This window comes from Tachysurus fulvidraco, chromosome 12 (genome assembly GCF_022655615.1).
Source record: "Tachysurus fulvidraco isolate hzauxx_2018 chromosome 12, HZAU_PFXX_2.0, whole genome shotgun sequence".
NCBI lineage: Eukaryota > Metazoa > Chordata > Actinopteri > Siluriformes > Bagridae > Tachysurus > Tachysurus fulvidraco.
The window spans coordinates 13630506-13655603 of record NC_062529.1 but is presented as its reverse complement, the minus strand read 5'-3'; the positions used below and the strand labels follow the sequence as shown (position 1 = coordinate 13655603).

The 25098-nt window shown below is 38.8% G+C and overlaps 1 protein-coding gene across 4 annotated transcripts in view; it reads left to right on the top strand.

Annotated features, from left to right (window-relative positions):
* Nucleotides 1-25098, top strand: part of mipol1 (mirror-image polydactyly 1) — a 42616-nt gene that overhangs the window by 9843 nt on the left and 7675 nt on the right. For 3 of the 4 annotated variants that reach the window (XM_047821545.1, XM_047821546.1, XM_047821544.1), the window contains exons 3-13: nucleotides 4860-4944; nucleotides 5897-5973; nucleotides 8145-8355; nucleotides 9002-9137; nucleotides 10423-10528; nucleotides 11893-12022; nucleotides 12689-12712; nucleotides 14077-14110; nucleotides 14715-14885; nucleotides 18602-18700; nucleotides 22917-23017. In XM_047821545.1, the coding sequence (XP_047677501.1) occupies nucleotides 4860-4944; nucleotides 5897-5973; nucleotides 8145-8355; nucleotides 9002-9137; nucleotides 10423-10528; nucleotides 11893-12022; nucleotides 12689-12712; nucleotides 14077-14110; nucleotides 14715-14885; nucleotides 18602-18700; nucleotides 22917-23017 (1174 nt within the window). The remainder of the gene's footprint in view (nucleotides 1-4859; nucleotides 4945-5896; nucleotides 5974-8144; nucleotides 8356-9001; nucleotides 9138-10422; nucleotides 10529-11892; nucleotides 12023-12688; nucleotides 12713-14076; nucleotides 14111-14714; nucleotides 14886-18601; nucleotides 18701-22916; nucleotides 23018-25098) is intronic. The other variant, XM_027172360.2, reaches the window with a different exon arrangement.

Genomic DNA, 25098 nt, shown 5'->3' with positions numbered 1-25098 from the left:
TATGTCTTTGTTTTCTGTAGTTTTATACACTCAGGTTAAAGTACTTTTATCCTCATCCTTTGAACTTGGAATTTTTTTACACAGAAAGGCATTTCTTTTTCTTTCTTTTTTTTTTTTTTGGGTTGGGTGGTGAAGTAATCAACATAAATCAAAACCTTAAAGAAAAAGCTTCTAATGTCACAAAGTGATCATGACTGAACAGAGTTCTTAGTGAGTCAGATTACTTATCAAGATACAGTTTAGTAATTAATCACATTAAGGCATTTTTAATAGCGGGTTTTTTCCCTTCATGTTAAAATGTGAAAAATTGCTCAGGTTTTTGGAAAACTTCTTCGCCCCTGAATGTACTGTATTATCTTTATTAAACCATGTAAAGGAGATTTTAAATAGCAGATAAAAAGAATTGTTCAAATTATTAAGATCTGCTTTAATAAAACACTTATTCCATATTTAAATCTCTATGGTGAGAGGAACATTTATGAACATGTCACCAAATCAGTATAAATGTCTTCATCGTCTTGCTTCTGCTTCAATAACGTTACAGTATATTCCCTTGAAATATGAACGAAATCTTTCTCCCTCCTGTTTTCTCCTTTTACTCACTGCATTAAGCTCATCTTCAAATAACGTCTCTTTTTCCCTCCCAAATGTTAGCCAATGCAAATCTCAGCTTAGCCAGTATTTACCGAGCCAATTTTGAGGTTACCTTCAGCAAAGTACAGAGTCTCTAAAAATATTCACTATTGACATAATAGAAATATATAGAAACAGTATTTGTCAAAGTGCTCCTGTCTGAAACAACTTTGTGTTTCAAGCTATAAATATTAGATAAATTGCATGTAGATGATTCAGTACTAATAAACTGCTTAATTAATACCATGTTGCTTAATCCAGGAATATTAATTTCTCTTCTTTATTATATTTCACTTTTCAACATCCTGTTCTCTACTCCAAATTTTCACTTAATAAAATCTGTATTTATTTAATGTTTTGTTTAAATTATATTTAAAATTAGTAACTTCTCATGTTCTATTTCCTAAAACTGCTAAATTATGATTCGTTATGTAAAGAAAAGACTTTTCAATGATGTGATGCCATATAAAAATATTTCATTGCTTGTCAGTTTTCTCATGTTTGTTATTGTTATTTTAACATTTTAATGTTTTCATATTCACTTTGAATATGAAAACACACCCGGAGGCAGTCATGCTGTCGGGTGAAAACAGGAGTTGGAGGATCTTGCCCTCTCCTTACAGCTCATGGCTTTCCCACACCCAAATTAGCTGGAACTCAGGAAAATGAGGCACTCATCCTGCTAGATTTGGCAGGTCATTGTGCCTCCCCTCTTAATGCCTGGGGATCAGTGAATCTCGGCTTGTTAGACGCGACTGAGGCCGGATCCATCAGGGGGATCTGAGACAGCACTGCTTCTTCATTTTCCCCCAATCTCAATTCAATTACTACCTCGCCTGCACTCAGAATGAGTTTAGGCCTATAAGACTGTTTCTGCAAGCCTCAGAACGCAATCTGCCTATTAGATATTTCAATCATCCTGGAAACAAAGGGCTATACACTCAATCACACAATGGACATGAAGTTAGAGTTGTCGTTATGAACTTCTGAAGGTCTGGCTTATTTTGTGCATAATTAAACCCATAAAAAAAATTCCAGGGCAACAAAAATATCTAATATGAGTGAAATATAGTGTGTTACAGATAAGTGTATCAATATCTGCTGCTGCAGAGCATTTCCCATAATAAGAGTAATATTGACCATTATTGACTGGCTTAAAATGGGATTTTATTTTGATCCTTTTGTTAACCGGCATTCTTTTGTTATTGTTATTTCTTCCTCCCATTTATCAGCTTATATATTTCAGAATTGGTTAATCATCAACTCGACTAGAACGATATTCAGATTACTAGTTGGCGAATGTTCCTTATTTTCTTTGAAGAATTTGACAGTAAAATGAGAAGTATCAAAAGTCAACTAACACATGGATGTTCAAATGATCGGTTTAAATACACCTAATAGTTGATGAAATGGTTCATTATTTTTTCTTAAATGAAGTTTTTCTGCTTCAGGTCAATGCTGAGTATTGACTGATCCAGGCAGATAAACTTACAAACATAATTGGCAAATTTGTTTGTTTCTTCCAAATTCTTTTCCTTGATCGTCACAGTCCTATTAATGTAGCTGGATGATTGAAACTGTTTGGATCATAGGAGTGGTGAAAATGACAGTTTTTGATCCAAGATGAGACCGGTTCATGCAGTGCCTCACATATACCCTGCGTAGCGACTGTTTGTCTTTACCGAATCGTGTCTCTATTATGGCTGGAAAGTACAGACACGGTGTACAATTAAACCTGCTTTAAGTTTCTCTCCAGATTAATGTCCGTATCAAAATTCATAAAGAATTGGTAAGATGAGAAGCCTGAGCTTGTGGATTCATGGGGATTTTGTGTGAAGCCCATTTAATCAGGATAACATGGTTATTAATATTCATAAAGTCAGCTGGAATACAAATGACAGCCTGAGGAATCTGGAAACTTTTTCTGCCGTAGAAATGTATTAAAAAGAGCTTAAAAAATTAATGAAATTTAGTTTATATTAGACAAAAAGCAAAATCCTGTATTGGTTGATTGTAATTGGACTTAGACGTTTCTTTTTGAAGAATTTCATCTTTGACAGACATCAAAGGCAATTTCAATGAATGCAATTCATGAATGGTCATTTAAAAGGATTTAAAGACATTACACTGCAATAATTGTACATGAATAATAAGCAGCCCACAGAGGCAATTAGCTCAAAATCTACAAGACAGGAAAACGAATAGGAAGACAGTGACAGGGAGACAGTAGAGGACAAATGTGAAACTTTTTCTGATAAACTCCTATAGGCCACTGTGTGTGTGTGTGTGTGTGTGTGTGTGTGTGTGTGTGTGTGTGTGTGTGTGTGTTGTGTTGTGTTCTATAGACAATTAGGGCAGATTCTGGGGCTTACAAGCCTTCATAATTGCTGTTAAGTGTAATAGACCAACATATCAGTATATATTTATGCAACGGGTTTTGAATGCAGTGTAACTGAAAGTCTGTACCACAATCCCAGTGTACAACAGCACAGTGGAAAAGCATTATTATGAAAGCTTTTCAGGCATGCTCTGTGTGTGCTAATGCTAATAGCTCATTAATCTGTCATGAGGAAGCTACAGATTATGTAGAAATGTAGATGTGATGCTAATTCACCATCTGGAAAGCCATCAGAAACTCTTCAAAGGGAACAGGGCTCTGTAGCAATCGAGTTTAAACTTTCATTAAATGTGAGGGAGCTCTTTTTTATTTCTGAGTATTGGTTTATTGCAGAATAGCAGTTTCATTAAGTTCCCCCCAGGTAATTCTCTGAGGAAACAGCGTCAATCAGTGAATCAATCCAAATTTATTTGGTAAAGCGCCCTTTTCCGAGGTCTTTGCAGTGTGCCTCGCCGAGAACTGCGAGACTATCGAAAGGTCGTGTTTGTGTGCTCGGTTTTATTTTTCCTTTCTTTTTTTTCCCCCAAAAGCTACTTTCTCATGTTTGTGATAAAGGATTATGAGACTGCTCAGCCCATACCTACTAGCTGAAAACACTCCTCCACTCCTGTGTCTGAAACTCCTGTGCACAGGGCCAGCTCCTGCCCAGAGTCTATCACTGAGATTAATGGAGCCCCGTGGTGTCTCGCACAAAAAGCCAGTTGTCCGTTCACCCCTGACTGTGTCTGAGCTGAATAGTGTGTGAGCAGTGTGTGCTGGCTTACAACGCAGGGATAACGTTCCGCTGGCATCTGCCCTGGGGGTCACCCCCCTGTCTAGCACGCAACCTCCCAAGACTGCCCCTCCTTCCCCCATATTCTGTCTGCCTGTCTGTCTCTCCTTGTCTTTTGCAGTCAAATTCTTTCCCTGTCATTATTTTCTTTGTATTGTTCCACATTAAACAGTAGACCAACTTATACTTGGTTTATACGAGTGACAAAATGATCTCCGGTCCAAGTGACATGCGGCAGTTGGTATACGCAGTGCATTGTGGGACAGCGATAAGAGAGAAGCTTGATGTAGGGCATCACGTCTTTGAATCAGCAGTTTGTGGCAGCTGATTGAATAAAGATCTCAGTTTGTTTGCTTTATGGTGGTACTGGATATTGGTGGATTGTGCATCCAGAACAAAGCTTTAGTGAACTTTTGCATTAGGTCTAATTAGCCTTTTGTCTTTAGCTTCACCACTAGAGGGTAGCCCAGTCCCACTGCTGCATGTGGCAGCACATCGCAACAGACTCTATCTCTGAATGTCAGCCGTGATCCTAATTGCCTCCTGCCTATTTGTTGCTTGCTTATGAATTAACTTGCATTTATGGAACTAAATTATCCCCCGTCATTTAATTATACCTTAGAAGCTGAAGTTTAATTGGCGCTTCCTAACAAGGATCTGATATGGCTTGAGCTGTATTAAATGTCTGTTTACTTTCCAGATAGCTAAAAGCATTAAAACGATTGCATGATGGGATTACGATTTGTTAATTGCCCTCGTTCATTAGTCCTTCATAAACTGTTAGGTAGAGCTCTGGTACACAGTGGAGGGGATAAAGCAAAGTCTTGGAGCACAATTTTACTCTGCAAATTAAAGCTGCCTGTCTTGTTGTGCTGTCTATGCTGTAGGAGTTATTAAAGATCGCTTTCCACCTAGCACCCCTGAGATCATATTGACAGGCTATAATTAATACTAACCTTTCTAAGTCTAATGGAAAGAGCCTGACTGAGTGCCTGTGATGAAAAGCATTTTTTTTTCCCCTCTCAGAAATTAATCATACCTTCTATATATTTCCAGCTAATCCAAAAGTCAATGAGGAACTGAAACAAAGGCTGCCGTCCCCTATAAAGCGCCATTGTTCAGAGACCACACCACAATCTGGGTAAAGATGCTTCTCTGCTCATTTTACATTGTTTGTCAATGGCTTTCACCCGCAGGTGACAATTAAGCATGGGTTTTTAATATGAGGGAATGTTTATCAGTGTACATTGCTGCCAGTGATCATCTGTCGTAATAACATCTTTGCAGAGATGTTTTCTAAATCCAAAATGATGTTACAGTGTTTAAAAAAAAACAGCTGCTAGTTTAGTTTGTTCATATTTAAAATTGAATTCAAATCATTTCTGTTGTGAGGATGTATGTGTGCTGCACATAGGGAATTAACAGTGCATCATATAGTGTGATATTGAGTTATAGCAATTATTGTACAGTGTACATTTGCTTTCGCTCCATATTTAGTTAGGTACAATAGTTTTATTTGTACAGTGTCTCTCATATTTCCTGTTGACTTGATGATGCTTGTTAAGCATTTTTATTTCCAAGCAACACCTGTTGGCTGTGGCCAGATATATATTGCATAGCACCTCTAATCAAGAAATTACAATCACAGGATGTACTGATAAACTTTCTCCACAGTGTACTGATGTCTCTTTCTAATTCTAGAAACATTTCAAATTTAATATAAAAAACATTGTGTATACTTAAAATGTAAATAACAGGTTTCCCTGACATTAGGATTTTTAATTGTGTATTTTAAATGAAGGGAAGCATGTTGTATTTTACTGGCTGAACACAATCTCTCATTCTTGAGTCAGAACTCTTTTGCTTGCTCTCACACTGATAAAAGATCTGATATTTACCTCATGTTCTACCTGTGCTCAGGGCTTTGAAAAGCAAGGACAATTCACAACATCAAAGCATTCACAACAACATCCACTTCATGAATATCCTTCATCCTCCGTCCTTGTACGACATATCAATGGCATGAAATAAAATTCAAAGTACCTCTTTTCAAGATGTCTTACTTGTCCTCTTTGCTGATATGTTGTCTTCAGGTTCTGTGGTCTGGCCTCCAGCCCAGATATCTCTCAAACTACGTCGGAGACAGCGGCTCCGGAGAAAAAACTGAAAGGTATTTTGTTTTCAAAAGATTTGGTAATTGATTTGTTTTCTTGTTCTTGTAGTATTTTCTCAAATAAACTATATAAAATGTTTCCATGAATGTCATGATAAATAAGTAAATTGTAGAAAACTCACGTTTAGGTTTATTTACATAGCATTATGTATTCCTCAAGTGGTCGCTCTGTTGTGTGTTTGGATAAATGTAGTACTCCATAATTCTATTGTTTTCTTTTTTTTTTTCCCCTCTTTCCCACTAAAGCGTTTGTCTGTTTTGAACAAATGGCTCAAGATTTCAAAAAGAGCCTCCTTGTTTGTTCGCATGTTGTTCCATGCAATGCATAAACATTTATTTACAAGCGTAAATCACCTTCAACCACTGTGTCAGTCTGTCGTCTAATAACTTTGCTTAGGCCATAATACTATGGCAGAGCCACTATTTAGATAAACTGGTTGGAATGACAACACTTGTATTTACCCACCCTTCACCAAACGCTCCCGATGCGCAAATTTATTCTGACACTCTGCTCAAATATACATTTGGACTCTTGCTAAACCACTTCTAGCTCCTACTCACCACACAGATTTTAATAACCACTAGAACAGACACCAGAGACTGGAATAATAGTTGTAATTCTGTAATTATTCTTTGTTAATAAACTGTTTTTATTATTAATTGTATTAATTAATTACTTGTTTTGCTCTTGTATTTTTTGCATGGTAGTATGGAACTTTATGTCTGTTATGAAGAACTGCAATGTAATGACAGTTTGTACTATTTATGACACATAATGTGATTATTTCTATGCACTTAGTTTATTTTGAATTTCTTCTTGGCCAAATTCCCACAGGAAATAACTTCGGTCTTCTCCACAGTTAGATTAAATGCCTGCTCTCCCATTTGAGAGGAAATGCTACTTTAAACACTCTCGTACTTGGTTGCAGCTCAGCTACGTTTTGAGAGAGGGGGAATAAAATTAAAGAAGTAACCCAGGTTAAGGAACAATGTATCAAGAAGTCGCATATTTGCCATGTGACAAAAGGCTTATATAAGTGTGTTTGGCATTATTATTCATGGTTGAATTTGGTGTTTGCACTGGTGAGTCTTACAGAGAATACTAATAACTGTCTCCGGCAATCCTGAGACCAGAGCCCTAGCAACAAAGCTATGAGGCAGACCTCCCTGATCTCGACTTCAAAACCTGACCTTTCGCTAAATAATTGTGGCTGCTAAGCTGGAGCTTTTTGGACATCGTGGTTGCAAGGCTTGTGACTCCTGCATCACATTGCATTTATTAATGCAGATGACACCCCCGTTTTACCCCTTTCTCTTTTTCTAGAGACTGTGCTTTTGAAGGAGTGACGCGCTTTAAGTAGTCGGTGTTTGAGTATGACTCAATTTGAATTGCATTGATGTTGAAATGATTTATGTATATTTTATAATCACAGGAGAGGCATTTTTCCCTGTGAAGCACTTGACCCTGGGCATTTTGCTTTTGAAATTGGCTTACAAAAAATAATATAATAAATAAATAAAACTTTAACATAAATGATTTTTTGTTTTCAAGTATCACTTTTCCCTAATTTGGTCATCAGCCTTAATCATATTCTACAATGACTGAATGATTATACAGAGTGAAAATGACTTAGATGTGTTAATGGCTGCTGTTGTGATTTTGATGGAGTGTGAATAGGGAGAGATTTCGGTGCAGAAGCGGTGAGAGAGTAAGAGAGAGGGCCAGCCCCTCAGCAGGCGAACAAAGCGAATGCTCAGAAAGGCTGCCAGCGAGACAGGCCTCTGTGTTTGTCTCCTATCCTGCGACTCTGGCCCTGAGCGCTACAGAAACATTGACAGAGGAGCATGCTTCCCCTTGCTGCCAGTCATTCAGCCTAGCCCGCCACATTCCCTCGTGAAAGATGACCAGACCCAGTTTCCTTTTTGGAGAGCTGACGCAAAGCAGCCAAAAACTAACAGAGCTGCTTTTCAGCTGTCAGACCTTCTTCTTAAACCAGGAGAAAGAGAGTCTGGCGTGTTACATTGTTGCATGACGTTTCTCTCCACATAGTTTTGCTATTTCATGGGTGACACTTTTCACAAATCAGTGTGATCAATTCAATTGGTCCTTTACACAGAAATCAAGAGGAAATTAATTGTTTAAATACTCTCGTATTCTTCTTACCCAGGTCCTGACTCTCCCAGGGCTAGAGAAGACCCAGTGCATGGACCCTTTCCACCACCGCCACCACCCCTACCGGCCCCAGCGAGAAATATAGAGGAGGTGGTGATGCTGCCCCTCCAAAGTGCCCCCACACAGCACAGTCTGAACGAAGAGGAGACCGACACCAGGGCTACCAGCAAATCACCCTGCGTGACACCAGACCCGACAGCACCCAGGTCGGCACACTGTGGAGGAGAAACTAGAATATTGTTCTTTTATTAAATCCAATCACACTTAGATAGACAGATGAAACTAAACAAATACAGTGCTTGAATCATCATAGAATTTGTTAAGAATTTGTTGCTCAACCTGGTAGACTATTAAAGCAACATCATGAATTCACATAATGAGCTTTCTGAATTTATGCATCTTTCAGCACTATTGATGTTTAGCTTCACCTACTGTATCTGACCTTTCGAATCTAACACAGCATTTGGGGTTGTCCTTAAAATATGTTTCCAGTAGTCCACGTCCATTGTGAGGTGGCTATAATTAGACCACAATGTGCATGTTCTTTGATCAATATATGAAACGCTGCATTTTCAGTATCACTTTAATAAGAACCGAATCAAATTTGTGGTTTAAAAGGGGGATGTAATTTACCTACCAATAGACCACAGTGATACTTTAATATTAGTTTAAAGGTCAACTGTATGATTTCCGTAATACCTCAAAAGTAAATAAGACTGTAATATTCTTGAAAGTTTGAAATTGCATCCCTTGTGTATTTGATAATTGCATGCCAAAATGTGACTGATTCAATTTTTGTTGCCAAGATGGGAGTTTAATTAGACCGCTCTAATGAACTGTTGTCTTTTTCAGAAGAATCACAGATAAGTGCAATGGGAATTCCAAAGTTAGTCATGACACCAAAAGGCAAGTCCCATTTCTGGATAAAGAGAAGAACATTGCATTCCTGTTGAAGGAGCTGGACTCACTACGAGACCTCAATAAGAAGGTAAAACTTGTATTTTATATATATATATAATCTCACTCCATTCATTCAGTGAACCCTTGTGTTTGTGTTCATGGGGCATTTGTCATCCTGGAAGATGCTACTTCCATCAGGATAGAACTGTTTCTCAAGAAAGCATCAGTAGAATGCAAGACTACAGTGAAGTTTTAAGCTTTAAATGTGTTTAAATTACTTGCATTTATATCAGTAGCATACTTTGCTGTCTTAAATCGGATTATGACTGTTGTTATATTTTGATAAATAAAATTGTCTAGATTTTAGGTCAATTATCAGGTTATTGAGTGCATGTACACCCATAATCTGATATCTATCCACAGACAACCAAAACAGTTCTACCTGTAGGTCAGGATATAGACCGCTTGAGAAAACAGTATTCGGAACATTCACCCCACAAATCTTACTGTAACACAACTTCTGTTTCTTCTTTGTTCATGTAAGAAAATGAAATTAAACACTTTATTTTGCAACACACACATTTTGCTATATCAAAGTACTTTGATATCATCACTACCAGAAAATACATTATCACCACCTAGACTAGGAATTTTTATGTTTTTTAAGTTTTCTACTTAAGTGCACTTTAAAACAAAGATCAGTTTATTGCCAGGATTGCCAGGTGTGATGCAGGCCTTTGTTGTGTCCTGCTCCTGTCACTGTGTCCATCTTTGCTCATCTGGAAACTCTCCCATAATGGGCCGGACTGGTGAGGCCCAACTGTAATTGATGTCCAGGGATCGCAAGTAGCTGTGACTCCTGACAGAGAGGCAGGAACATGTCCTGAGAGTGTTTTCACTGGCAGAGATGTGAGAGCACCCTTTGAGGGTTTCAGCCCTGTCCACTTGTGCTTAAAATGTGGAGTTGGGACAAAAACAAACTGGGGAAAAAATATTTAAGACAGAAGGATAAATCTATCTATTTAGAAATCTGTAAAGTATCAAGCTCCGATTCAGATTTATTGCCACAACACAGCAGTTCCTCTTTTTTATTAGTGGACGAAAAATAATGTGCTAGAGAGTATAGTGCTGCAATTACCAAAGAGCAAACAGGAACAGTCTGAATGGATGTATGGGATTCACTTTGTAGAGAAATCCTGTCGGTTGCCAGAACACTTTCATACTATATCCGATCCAGAATGGAGGTGACACTGCCCTCTCTCTCTCTCTCTCTCTCTCTCTCCCCCCCCCTCTGTCTCTGTCTCTCTGTGTGTGTGTGTGTGTGTGTGTGTGTGTGTGTGTGTGTGTGTGTGTGTGTGTGTGTGTGTGTGTAGCTCCATGAAAAGCTGGCCCTGAAGGAGAAGGAGCTTGAGACTATGCGATTGGACAGCCAACTTCAGGAAGAGAAACTTGGAGCCGATGCCTGTGAGAGAGCTGCAGGTAGGGAGGAAGACAAATATGAATAATAAGACCTCATATACACACCGCTTTTATGAATTGATTTTGCCACTCTTGTATATAATTTAGTACATAAGAAGCGTTCATTCAGTGTTGTTGTTTTTTTACTTGAAAACCCAAAGACTTTCACTGTCATAACCGGTATTATGCATACACACAGCTATTAGAGCAAGACCGGCTACATTTGTCACAAATTATTTTATTGGAATTTACTTGCAGCTCATCTTTGCTAAACAAATATTTAAATCGGTTCATGTTATTTATTTATTTATTTATTAATAAAAACATCCAGAAAGCTGCCCATCATACTTTGATAGATAACAGACACAAGACATATAGGGCACAATTAGGCAACTGTTGTTCATTTAATAATCACATGAACATGCATGTATTTGCCATCCTCGTTTTAATATAATTTGCATGGCTCATGAAGGCAGTGTTTAAAGAGCAAATTCTACCAAAAATACAATATTGATTTCCTTACTGAACTTTGGCATGACTTAGCTGAAGGCTGCCTGTTTATCATTAAGCTGGCACATTGAGGGGAATTAGATGTTAATGGATACCGCTGCTACTTTTAGTGGGCTTCAGAAGGTTGTTGGGTATAGAGATTCTGTAAGCTTTTGGATTTGATCAGACTGTCTCAGTGTGGGATTATTTTTGAAACAGGATGGAGATGGCAAGTGTGTAACACGTGGGGAATGTAAGCAGGGCACAAAAGCACGATTTACTCTGCTTCTCTGTAGACCTCAAATTCTGCAATGGATAAGCACAATTCAAAGCTTAGAATATAGTTTGAGCATCTTCTTAGGTATATTAAACATACATACCCTAGAATAAAAAAAAATATAATTTTTGGACACACCTTTATTTCCATCCATTTCTCAGAGAACTTGCCTGGTACTGAGGCCTTCTGGTCACTAACAGTGTGCCTCTTCTGTGTATGAGTAGTATAAGATGGTTCCTGACATGAGCCATGTGTAATTGCTTGCTCTCTTTAAAGTAGTGGTAAACCAGGGTGTTGTGATGCTGAAATTTTCATATAGAATGCCGTTCCTGGACATGACTCTGACTGCAGAGTATATCACAGCTGCTGTTTTTATTACTCTGGGCACACGTGTGTCAAACCTGAGCAGAGGCAGCCATCTCAAAATGAGGCTCACTTATAGTTATTAATACCTCTGCCACAGTGTTTCAGTAGCAATAACCTTTTTCCCGAGGAGCTTAGCCTTGTTATTGTGCAGCTGGAACGCTGGTTTTGGCAATACAAGAGTAATAACCACCCATCTCTTTCTTTCACTTTCTTCCACTCTGTCTGTCTTTTTTTCTGTCTCTGTCTCTCTTAGCATTAGTGGAGGAGATTTATAAAGCTCAGAGGGAGAGGGACCAGGCTGTCATGGCCAGACTGCGGCTAGCTAATGAGGAACGGGATGAGGCTCTTCTTCGAGCCAAGAAGCTTCAAGAGGCAGCACTTGAGTATGTTCTTATATTATATTGATTCATGCAACCCATTAGGCCACTTTGCTTTGCATTGCTAGAAGATATCAGGTCTTAATAGATATCTGCACACATTCAAACAGCCTTCTGCATTTATCCAAGTTATATGAATTAAAAAGGTCTGGGGAACAAATAATTGAGTTGTTTTTTTGTCCCATTAAACTTTTGATCTTATTTAAAATGTATATTGACGTTAATGTGGTAATAGGAAAGACCCAGAAGCAGCAGTAAAATATACAAGAGTCTTTCTATACCTTTCACTTCAACCCTGTGTTACAAACCAAATCTAAAATTTTCAGGCCTTTTGTACTGGTGCTTTAGGGCTTTGTGAACTGCACCCAGGGTGTGGGTTTACTTGTTAGCCCTATGGGAGGCTGCTTTGTTCCTGCTGTTGCAGGACATGCTGGATAAATGGACTCGGGGGTGAGAAGGGTGAGGAGAGAAAAATCCAATATCGACTGGTTTGGAAATATATCAGTCAGGTGTGACATTTCATAAGAGTCCCTTCACCCTAGTGCTGTCTTGTCAGTCAAAAGTTGCACTGCATAGGAAATCAATCAAGTCCTTCAGCTCAGCGGATATTTACCGTTAACACCCTGCCTCGACTGCCCTAATTAATGTGATGATCTTTTTCTGTTTGTCTAGTTTGCAGGTGCAGGTAGTTATGAGGTGAGAATGCTCTTCTTAAACAGTGGGAACGTTTAAAGCTTAAAGCTGATTTGTGGACCTGTAAGAGATAGCAATAGATATAACAGCTTGGAGGCCATTATAGCTTTGGAATTCAGTACTTTGAATTCTGCGGTTAACATGCTTAGCACGCATAATTCACCCTATATCACCTCAATACTTGTTTTTTAACTTCTATCCTGCTTTTACATATTAATTGTTTTGTATATTCTACTTACCAAATCACACACACTCATGATTTAATGATAATTCCTTAGATCACTCAACTAGGCTGCTGTAATTGAGTAGCATAAAATGGTTTTCCTGTCATTCCTTTGAACGCCAGATCACGCTTCAAAATCTAATTATGCAAACATCTTTGTCAAGGCAGAAATGCAGCGCCCATATCAGCCTCCCTCTAGAAATGGTAATTGATGGCCAAGTATGTAGAATCCCATTATCACTGGGAATCTTTGGGAATGGGAATGGCAGGGCATGTATTAAAATCTTATTTTCACAGGTCACTGCTGGGCCTGTGTGTGAATGAGTGTGTACCTTTATAATGGGAGGTGATCCGTGTAATGCCTTTGTAAATTATATGATCGGTTGTTGTTTTTCTGCCAGAGAAGGTCTGGAACAGTCCCATTTACTCTCTAAGGAAAGAACTACCTAACCAGTAGGATTACTACAGTTTCTCAGGAAATTTCTCAGGTTTTCCAAAGTAGACACATGTACATGTTCGTACAGAAAGTAAGCATCACTATTATTATGTTAGTTGATGAATGTTACATGTTAATGCATGTTAGAGAAATGTATATGTTAAATTGAAATAGGTGGAATAGATGACTGAGGTTTTATTATCCTTGTGTATTGCTGTAACTTGCACACCAGGCTTCTCATACACATGGGAGATAAAACACACAGTGAAATATTTAAAAGTTAAACTTATCTGTGATGCACTAGGCACTGGGCTCTGTAATTAAAGTTGTCTTTACCTTATAAAACGCTCAGTACCAGAAGGGTATAAACAGTTCAGTCCTAATACGTTTTGCTTCTTTTCTGCACATATGAACATTTGATCCCCATGGTCATATAGTGTAGTAAACATTAATATCTTAACAGTTCACTGTCAGTGCTGAGCAGAATGGGCATTATTGTGGAATAATAGCAGGGGCTGGTGGCACTTTTCATATGCTGGAGTGTCTTCTGCACCACACAGAAAAACCAACAGAATGCAATTACTGGCTTTAGGAAGTGATCTCATTTTGCCAAGTGCAGGAAAGGAAACTGATGGAAGCTCACTACATTTCATTTCTGTCTTTCTCTCACTCTGTTTCCCCCTCCCTGCCTTCACCTTTCTTTTTCAGGCTGGAGAATATTAACCCAGAGGAAACTGACATGGTAAGCCCTTTGGAGAATTTTTATGCGGTCTTACAGTTTTCCCACCAATACCATTACAGTGAGATTGTGCTATATGGCAAAATGACCTTAAGAAACAAAGGATTGGGAATGGTGCTTAAAAAACTGCTATCAAATTTAAGTGTAATTCTTTGTTTGAAGTTAGAAATGAGAAACCTTTTAACAAGAATCGAATGGTGAATGTTATCATTGAAATAACATGAACAAGATATCTGCCTTCCTTTCCTGTCCAACTAATAAAAGCCTATGGAAGAGTAAGTATATTTTGCCCTTTCCTGAATTTAGTCTCCTTTTTGTAAATTAATGAAGTGTGTATGTGTGAGCGACATTGTGGTGACAGTTAGCTTGCCAATTTCAGACAAACTGCAGCCAATTTATTAAAAACTAAATCAGCCAATTCTTTTTCTTCTGGTTACTGTGGTTAATAATATAATTTTATCATTTTTACAGGAGATATTCACAACGATAATTAGATGTGTGTGTCTGTTTGTGTGTGTGTGTGTGTGTGTGTGTGTGTGTGTGTGTGTGTGTGTGTGTGTGTGTGTGTGTGTGTGTGTGTGTGTGTGTGTGTGTGTGTGTGTGTGAGGACCTGGAGGAATTACTCAACAGAGTGAGCAGTGCGGATTCTGCCTTGAGCATTGAGCAGAGTGGTATGGCCATCCTAGAGCGCATTCAGAGGGCTAGGGAGCGCCGCTCTAAGATCACCTCTGAGGAGATGAAAGCTGTCATAGAAGAGCGAGACAATGCCTTCACCAGGGTAGGAATCGTTATCACAGTCAACACACACATCACGCTCAGTCAGGGTCAGCCTTCGCTGCTTAAGATTTCACACACACTTGTCGTTTACCAAGCCTGAAACCTTTACCCCACAGAAGATCAAACACTTTTATTTAAATATTGACTGTTCACCATTCAGTATTTTAACACCTCTGTAAGATGACTTTGATAAACAGTCTATAATAGCTTTTATTATAGTGCATATAGTGTTTATTCACTGATCCAGCCTTAATTTGAGAACCAACACAGTGACTATGTAATTCACATGTAGTGACAAATATTGCTGCATAACCTCAAATATTTGATATATCATTCCTACACACATATTTCAATCAAATGAAAACAAACAAGCAGGTAGCCAAATATTGACATCCAGATATTTTACTTCATCACAAAGTTCAAGCGTGGGCCAGCATATTTGTCCGCAGTTCTTGGTTGATGGTTCCTGGCCATATTACATAATGGCAAATAAAATTCAGTTTAATTGTTCCAACATAATCTGGGTAATTTTTTCTGATGCCATTGTTTGTGAGTATCACAATATTGTTGCATTACATTATTTTAAACACACTGTAAATAATGATACATTTGAGCAGCTATTAAATGGCACTAATTTTCATTATTGTCCTACAGTCTCAGCAGAAAGCCTACTAAACTGTTCCTTCCCTTATTTGTGGGATGGTTTTGCACCATTAGTGTGACCTTTCCTAGGATGGTGCATGTAGTGTAGCATAAATCTGTTTAAAATTTTTTCAATTTTTAGTGAACAATAACTTTGGAGAGAAAGGGTTGTATGCTTGTATCAAGGAAAAGTAGACTTTGTATCTAGTTATCATCACTCACATAATATAACTTACTACAGAATTTATTCATTAAGTATTCTCCATACAAATCCAAATATATATGAGTTTCTATACTGTAATTTGCCCATTGCAGTAAGTTTTAGAGCTTCAGTGTTCATACTTTGCTTCAGTTGTTAATTCTCAGGTGTATTTGTGTCTGTTATGAATTGCCTTGTAGTGATCACAGGATTCTGATATTTTTCTTATTAAAGCAGTCTAATTCTAAAAGTCATGTCAAAACATGTACTGTTTGGGTCTACAACTGTATACCATAATGATTTCTAATCACATTGTCTGGTGCAACCCCAAAAAGTGTGGCTTCCCTTTAAGGTCTGGCCATCAAGTTGCTCATCTAGGGATCTAAATCTACAGCCAGATTTCTGTGAAGCTGTCATAAATTTGGGTCCTTTCTAAAAAATTCCTTGGGGAAGACCTGCCTGGATACAAGACAGAAAATAAGACATGTGGAGAAGAAAGGCAACATAGCAGACTGAGCCTATGCTGTGCTACTTCGTGATGCCACTGAAGGAAAGCTGTCTTTCTTTCACTCCTCTAGCTGTTTATAGAAACTCGCATATGGATGATTACGGAGTCTGGCACATAAGAAATCTCAGTATTTCTTACATCTTCCAAACACTGTTCTGAACTTCATTACTATTTTGCTATTTCTCCATGTTCTGTCTGTTAGCATGAATCCACTAGATTCTGCTGAAATCAAATGTGGATTTTTGTACCTTTTTATAACTTGTTTAACAGTTTCAAGCATACACACACATTATATATAGTGTACTGGTTATTAGACTCTTCTAATTGTGTTCTCCATTTCAGAGACAAATAAATCTTATATTAAGAGAGGCCAAGTATATGGAATGATCTAGAATCTGTATAAAATGGTATACCGAGGAAGCAGAGTTAACCTGCAAGGCCAGGTGTAATCTGTCTAACTCTACCCAAACCCTACTTCTCTATTGTTGCAATCCCCCAAACTATCAGAGATTTCTATGAAATAGTGCCCTGATTTTTCAGCAAGGCCAAAAACCCATCTACAGGGCAATTTCAGAAGTATGTTGCAAACGCTGTCCTAATCCCTCTGAGGCAGAGATGGGTCCCCTCTCTATCCTTAAGGATTTCGCTCTCCCCTGCCGCTTCGCCCATCCCTCTCTTCATCTCGCAGGGATTAGCCACCGGCAGCAGGCAGAGGGCCGCCACATCCCTCCGGCCTGCTGGAATATGAAAAGCTGGATAAGTGTTGGGAGAAATAAATCTTATTCTCACTTCCCTCCTATCCTTGAAGTGAATGCTCAGAATAAGATGTGCTTCGTTATGTCCCTTTGCCTGATACGCTTATTGAATTTCTCCTGATATTGATAGTGCTGATGTTAAAGTAAGAGAGGAAATGAAATCACCTCTCTAGATGATTTAGGCCATTCTGAATGTTCTTGAAATTATATTGTGTGGATTTGCCCCCTCACTCAGTATGCTATTATGTGCCTTTAATGTTCTTGTACTGACTGCAAACGACTATCAAAATTCTGTGATTCAGAATCGACTGACTGACTGATTCATGGTGGCAAATTCAAGACTGACTTGCCTAACTTGCTTAATGTGTCTGCTCTCATGCCTAATTTCTCTCGGATTGCGGCTATTTTTGGGGGGCTAGCAGCAGGAGAGTTCTGTGCGTCAGAACAGGGGCGCATTCTGATTTAAATACGTTTCCCCCAAAAAACATCTGTTGCCTGAGAGCCATAACTCAGGCTGACACTAAAGAGGAGCTGTGTGTTTTGTCTGGCTGACTGCGGTATTATTTTAGTCTGCAGAGGAAAGGGCCGGGAGTGGGCTCGGTGGCTGAAGGCCTTGTTTGCATGGACAGTGGGCTTTGTGGCAGCTGGATGCCGAAACACTAGGACTTGTCAGGGAGCGAGGATGGTTTACATTCCTAGTAAGTGTCCCTCGGTCTTGGTATGTGCACATTGAGAAAAGCACATATGGACTGGTCTAAAACAACCCAGCTTACAATAATACTCAGCAAGGGGCTGTCGCATCACAGTGTTTATACTGTCTGTTGCTCAGTCTGTCTGTCAGTGCTGCCATCAGTCCTGTTGCTGTATAAGAAAAGAGCGAATGGGGCCGAATGTATTAGGGTTAGAATTTTGTGAGTGCTTTGTTGTTGATCATTATGTAGCTTCAACTGTTTTACCATAATATATGGATGATATAGCTAAATATTTTACCTCACAGATCCACTTAAAATGTGTATATTTTTCTTCTATATTATTTTGAACTACACCACCAATGAATGTGTTTCTCTAAGGATTACATACACAGAGAGTAATATCAGTGGTGTGTGCTTTACAGTAAATGTAATAACAACTAAGTCTGAGGGCTAGTAACCTGCTGAGATTTCACCTCTCATTGAACAGCTTTAGTTACACACTGTTTCACTGCAACATGCTCTTACTGAGTCTGCAAGGCACACTGTAAATATTAGTTCAGCTCTGTATGTTAAATAATAATAGCGTATAAATTGTGTACAGGGTACAAAGTTTATTTATTTTACTCAAAATACAAACAGTGGGTAAATAAAAAGGACAAATCTGGTATAAACATGAACAATGCATTGGGTTTGACCTTTTCTTTGTCCATGCATGCTTGTAATGTTTGGTGATCAGTCCAGAAAGAAGCTCCAAAGTGAATGTGAAAAATGAGTTACTGGGATGAGGATGAATCATCAGAAAAAAAATTCCAAAAGAGCTCCTTCTATTATCCCGCTTAAGAGTGGTTCTCATTACCATGCTGTTATGCTGCGATGTCTTTCAAGTGCTTCCTCTCTTAGTGTTCGAATCTGCCTCTGCAGTGCCAGCGCCTGGACCAAGAGCTTCTTCACACCAGAGAGCTGAGCCAGGCCAACACACGTCACTTGAACATGGCAAACAATCAGGAACAAGTGCACAAGGTAAAAACTGTATGTACGCATGCTTAGTGTCACCTAATGCACACTACATTCTTAAAAAAGACCCTCAGTACAGATTAACCCTGATACACCGACCGCCCTCAATCATCAGCCCATTAACTAATCAGACATATTATTTATTAATTTGTATTGATTTGGAGCTGGAGTTTTAGTGATTAGCAGGACCATAGCAGAAGCGTTATCCACTGTTTTAAGGTGACGGTGCGCTCAGCAAGCGGCGATGCCTCGCTACGTGTCTGTCCGGGAGGAGCAGGGCAAACACAGCCCTGTTTGATTTGCTGTATTTATCTGATGTAGCCGGAGCCCTTGAGTTAAATGCAGAGTGCTGTAAAAGGGCCGTCATTAGATAGAGCTGGGTAAACACACTCTGGGAGAGGACATTTCACCAGGGGAGCAGTGTCAGGGCCACGACCTGGGGCACTGGCCCATGCACACCAATTTCACTTTAACTCCTCCAAACGCACTGGTAGAGACGTGCATGAGCCATGTGCTGACACTTTATAAAAAATATCATCTGTTTTCATTAAGCTTGGTGCAATATGTTGTTTTCATCTTTAATTTGATTTTTGGTATCCAGTAAAGCACTATAAAAGTTTGAAAAAAAAAAACCTCCTCAGTGTATAGATATTAAATATAATTGACTCAATGATTCATTTATGTGTATCTTTTTAACACTGTAGTATTAGTTTCATAATGTATCATACACATGATTTCCTGTGTAGTCTTTACATGTATTCAAATCATCCAGTGTTTGCAGATAAATATTTGTAGTTGGATTTTGTTGTAAATTATGTTGTTAGAGAATTCTGAATTGAATCAGTGTAATCCATCGACCTGGCAATGCTATTAATCAATTAAAAACATTCCATTTATTTTAAATTGTAGCTAAAGGTGTTGCACATTGTTGTGACATGGACTAATTTACAATTAGTAAACATTTATGAAATTCTATATCATTATATCATTATATATCAAGTCCAGTTTGAGTCTTTGGTCAAAGCTTTTCAAGGTCTTCTGACATGTTCTGATTTACAATTAAGGTGCTTCGAAGAATGGCTTATTAGGGAATATATTAAATTTTGTTATTAATGTAGCACTTGGTTTTTCTTTAAATCCCCTTAATTACAGATTGACTCTTGGGATTACAGAGCGGGGTTTTTAATTTAAAATGAAATGGGAACAGCTGTCGAAAAATTACTCAACAGTGCTAGGAACATATCCACAAAACAATTTAAAAATGAGCAGGACTTCTGCTTATCGACTGACATTTTACTTAAAAAAAAGAGAGGGAGAATAGCATAGAAAATGTTGTACAAAACCCCTATTCAAAAATCGTTATATCAAATTTGGAGCACATAAGCTTTGAGAGATTTATTCAGGATGAATATTAAGAGGTAGGTTTTAAACTGTCACTCATATCGTTAACACTGTTAACTGTAATTCTTTTTTTGTAATTATGGAACAAGGAGTAAGAAACTTAACAGATGGCAGGATGTTATTATGGTATATTTTGCAAAGTTAGCAAGTTACTCGCCAAGAAATTGTCACTTTGATTTTCAGTTGAAGAAAACCTGAGGCTATTCACTCACTCTTATCTCTTATTACATCTCTGCCTTCCTTTAGCATCTGTACAAGAACCTGTTAAGCAGCCATTCCAGGGGCCTACAGTAAATGTTTGTGTTTGTGTGTGTGTGTGTGTGTGAGAGAGAGAGAGAGAGAGAGAGAGAGAGAGAGAGAGAGACAGAGAGGGCGCTCTAAATGCTCAGGGTGGAGTGCTGATGTGGGGGTTGAGAATGGGCTTGAAGTGGCTGCAGAGGTCAGTAGAAGCAGACTGTTGTTGAGGGCTTTGCCCTTGCCCTGAACCACCTGTGTTTGCTCTGCAGCTTTTCTCTCAGAGCACTGACGGCCACACAGTGATCACACAAGACTGCACCGGTTCCCAAGCTGCTAACACACTAAATCGTTATTGCAGCTTCCACTAACCTCTCCGAGATCAACCACCCCCATGTAAACAGGATTCTTTTAAATCGCATTATTTTGATAATACTGGACAAAATAAATATTGAACACCGTCTTAGATATAATATGCCATTTAAAGATAAAAGATAACAGGCCACGTTTTTTCATTATACTCCTCAGAGATGAGGGTTCCTCCAGAATTTCTTCCTGATCTTTGATCACCACTTTGCTCAGTATTGGGCATTAGACCAGACATACTGTATTCCAGGGCTTCTGTATACATTACTGTTTATCTGGATTCTAGCAATTAAGAACAGAAAATTGTCTTATTGTGGGAAATCTCTGGTGATTCTGCATTTTAGAGTCTATGTAGAGTAAATGTTATTAAATTGCAGTGATCATAAGTAAACCCCATCTCTACATTTTAGAAGATGATTGATTAGTAAATAAACAATGAACCTGGTTAGCTCTCAGAGTGCAGCACCACTGATGGTGTGCGACACTGCTGACTCTCCCCACTGGGGCCGAAAGGCCATGTTCTGCCCAGCACTGCCCTACCCAGCAGCCTCTCCTAAAGGTCAAGGCAGCCCTTCTCCTTTACACGGAGCAATCTCTACAGGTTAAAACACCACTCTGTGGACCTCATTTGGATAATATTATAATGAATGCTGATAAAATACATATGATTAAAAGAATCTGCCTTTGAAGTTGAGCTCCGCTCCCTGTTGGAGAAAAGTACATATTGACTTTAGAGGTTAGCGTCTTTTTGATGTTCGCTTTGACTTGCGAGACCTGCACTCCAGTAATTAGAACGATTTGGCTGCAGTGACAGAAGCTGCAAGCACTTAGGGCAAAGGTGTTTATAGCACTCACTATACAGCAGTTGTCCTGCAACTCCACAACACATGCCAGCTTTTTAAGTCTGTACAAAGGACTTTTTTGAGCTAAATAGATTTTTTTTCCCCATAAAAAATGTAGATAAGAATGTGTACTCAAATTACACGTGATGCAATAGCTTATATAACATTTATATAACTCTGTCAGTGAACACTGTTTTTGGGCAATGCTTTTTTTATTTATTTATTTTTTAAATGAAATGCTTTGGTGAAATACAGCATAAGCTACAGCTTTTATAATTATTTGAATGCCGAAATCCTACTGGGGAAGTCTGTACACGACAGGATTTCAGGTTAAGCCTAGTGTGTTATCACTCTAAGTGTATGGAGTAATACAGTACTCCTTTATACTGAAGATAAGGCCCAGAGATTTCCATTCACCAATCCTATATCATACATCACAGGGGAAATTTAGATCATCTCTACACTCAAACTCTCACCGTAACAATAAAACACATTTATAAAACTGCTATGCAGCAACATAGGCTTTTTTTTAATTATTGTCCCTTTCACCTTTGTCTGTATCTTTCCCTCTTCCAGCCCCCCCCCCCCCCCTCATCATAGAAATATTTAGTCAATCGCAGGCATTTACAGTAGGGCAGGTTGTTGTGTTTGTTTAGACAACCTTCATTGTCTGTCCCTGCGCTCCCAGCTGTTGGGAGGGTGAGACCAACAATGGATCTGTTTTCAACGGCTGGTCATTAGCAGGAGCTTTGGTACTGGTCAGGTTTAAGCAGGGGACAGTGTTTACCCAGCCTCCCCTGCAGCCTGTGTCACCCAACATGCTGTCTCTGAGTAGGTGCTGAATGAGAAGACAATGGAGTGAATTAGATCCCCCTTGGAGTGAGTTCCTCACCATGTATGAGTGAGAGAAAGGGAATGAATGAAAGGTTGTTTGTGTGTGTGTGTTTGTGTGTGTGTGTGTGTGTGTGTGTGTGTGTGTGTGTGTGTGTGTGTGTGTGTGTGTGTGTGTGTGTGTGAGAGAGAGAGAGAGATACATGGGGAAAGATTTTGGCAGCAGAGATAGCGCAGCTGAGTTCCACCGTCCGTTTTGAAAGAGCAATTAAAATTGGCAGTTGAGATAAGAGAGGTACATGTGTGTAATCAAATTACAGTCCATAAAGTGGTATTATCAACACTGTGGTGGTTCTTAAGTGAAACTGATTCAGAACTGCACAGTGTGTAATTATCAGCAATATTCAATTATACTACAACCTGGTGTTAATAAAGGATTTGTCACTCTAGAATTGTATACCAGCTAACTAATAAATAGCTCATTAGTTTATGGATATGATATTGCATTGATGTGCATTGTTTTAAAACCCATTCTTCTCTATGTGTAGATTCAGTTAGAATTGGAGGCTGTACAGAGAGAGAGGAATATTGCTATGGAACATGGGCACAAACTGGATGAGGAGCTCCAGGCTATGCGTAGGTGCCACAGGTGGGTCATCTATCCCTAAAACACTTACACAAACACACGCACACGTCACAGTTCTCACACAACAAACACTCAGCTCCAAGCATGCTTACTTTACTTCATGCTCAAGTACGCATTAGTGATTTAGCCTCTCTTTGCAATGCCACTGAATTTTTATTTATTTATTTATTGTAAATGGAAACACGTACACCATGTATTATAAAGTCATAGCATCTGTGTTTAATACATTTTTTTGTATAAACAATACACGAATCTCAACTCTCCTCCCAGTGGAGTGTATGTATATGTATAGTTACATATACTAGTGACTTCCCTTTGACTGTTACACTTGCTCTTGCTCTCTCTTTTATTTGGGGTTTTTTGTTTGTTCACTCTTTCCTGTGCAGGCTCATTCTCTTTATCTGCTACAATCTCTTTCTTTTGCTCTCCCTCAGTTTTTCAGACTCTCCTGAAAGAGTTAGCCCATACAGCTCTTTTTATCTTAACTTCTTAATAAAGAAGTCCATATTCCAACACTCATCATCACCATTCTTCTTATTAAAGCAGGCAGGGAAGCATTTATTGAGCCAGCTCAGCAACACAGTCTAAAAACAGATAATAAATACTAAAACTTCATTTCATATTCAGTGTGTGCCTTAGTGTGGAATGGAAAAAAAAAATCTGAAAATAGGTAGCCATGGAAATTCAACATCTGAATGAGTGAAATGCATTTGGAAATATCATTTCAATCTGTTCTTTTTCCAGTGCAATGCATTGTCTTGTGGGCAGTCTCTTGGACTGTCAGTAAATTTAAAAAGCATGGATTATTATTATTATTGCTTTATTCTGTTGTTTGGAACCTTGACCACAGACATTTGACTAGCACCTTGACTCAGATTGTTTTGGCCCCTGGTACCATGCATACAAGTACGTGTTTGAGACTTTTGTGCAGGAGTTAAACTCTGAAGCAGAATCAAGATCTGAAATTGGTTCACTAAGATAGACACCCACATATCTAGCCATTTCATCAAGTATTCGCATCATATACTTGTGTGTTACCTGTCAGCCAGTTAAAGATTGAAAGAAGATAAATACATTTGGCTCCTAAACTGGTCCTTCTGGTTTGGGAAGCTGTATCCTGTTCTAAGGAGACACATCCTTTTCCTTCAAGGATTTTTTTTTTAATTCAGAGTGTACCTGTATTTGCAAAGATGCGGCTGTTCATGCAAACCCTGTAGCAATTTTGTCTGTTCTAGAAGAGTAGAAGCCGGACTTTGTATTCAGTCACACAATCTGCATTGTGTGATAGGGAGCAGGAGCAGGACTGAACCCCCTGTTTCAATGTGGCTTTGGGGTTGGACCTTTAAATGGAGAATTCCAGGCCCAACAAAGGCCAGAAGATGTTGTTTGCTCTCAGGATTGGTCGGCCAGTTCCATTGTGCCTTTTATTATAACAGACAGTTCAAGTCAGATGAAAGGCCAGGGAATAGATGAGTACATGCAAGATGGAATGTCAGTGCTGTGAACTTTTGGCTTTGGCACACCATCTGCTTTACCCATAACTATACAGTTAAGAACAACTCTGAGGTGATTTTGTGCAGCCAGTTTGGTTTGATGCAATGTCATTGGAGGTCAGGCTTTGTGCAAGTATAAGGTGCTTTGTTTGAGTGTAAGCCAGGAGCAGAGGGAGTCAGAGCTGGTCTGGACATGGATTAACACCCTGGTCCCCATACGGCCCGTCTCCCCAGAGATCAGTCATCATTAGAGAGAGCAACACCCCAGTCTGTCAACACCTCTGCACAGCAGACATGGCTATATACTCTGTATATACAATGCTGTGGCATTAGATTGAAAGCGGAAGTTATTTGGCCAAAAGGTAATTAGATGGTTATTTCTTTAAAGCTCTGGATTTAAAATAATTAATAGTTTACTTATTTAAAAATACAAAGTACACACATCATTACACACCAACATCTATGCTAGACTGGTTAGTTATGCTAAGGGGAAAAAATTGTTTCTGTATGCCAGAGAAATGGAACAAAAATAGGAATTGGTCTCAGTATATGTCTGTATTTGTTTCCTTTGCCATTCTGTGCTACAAAATA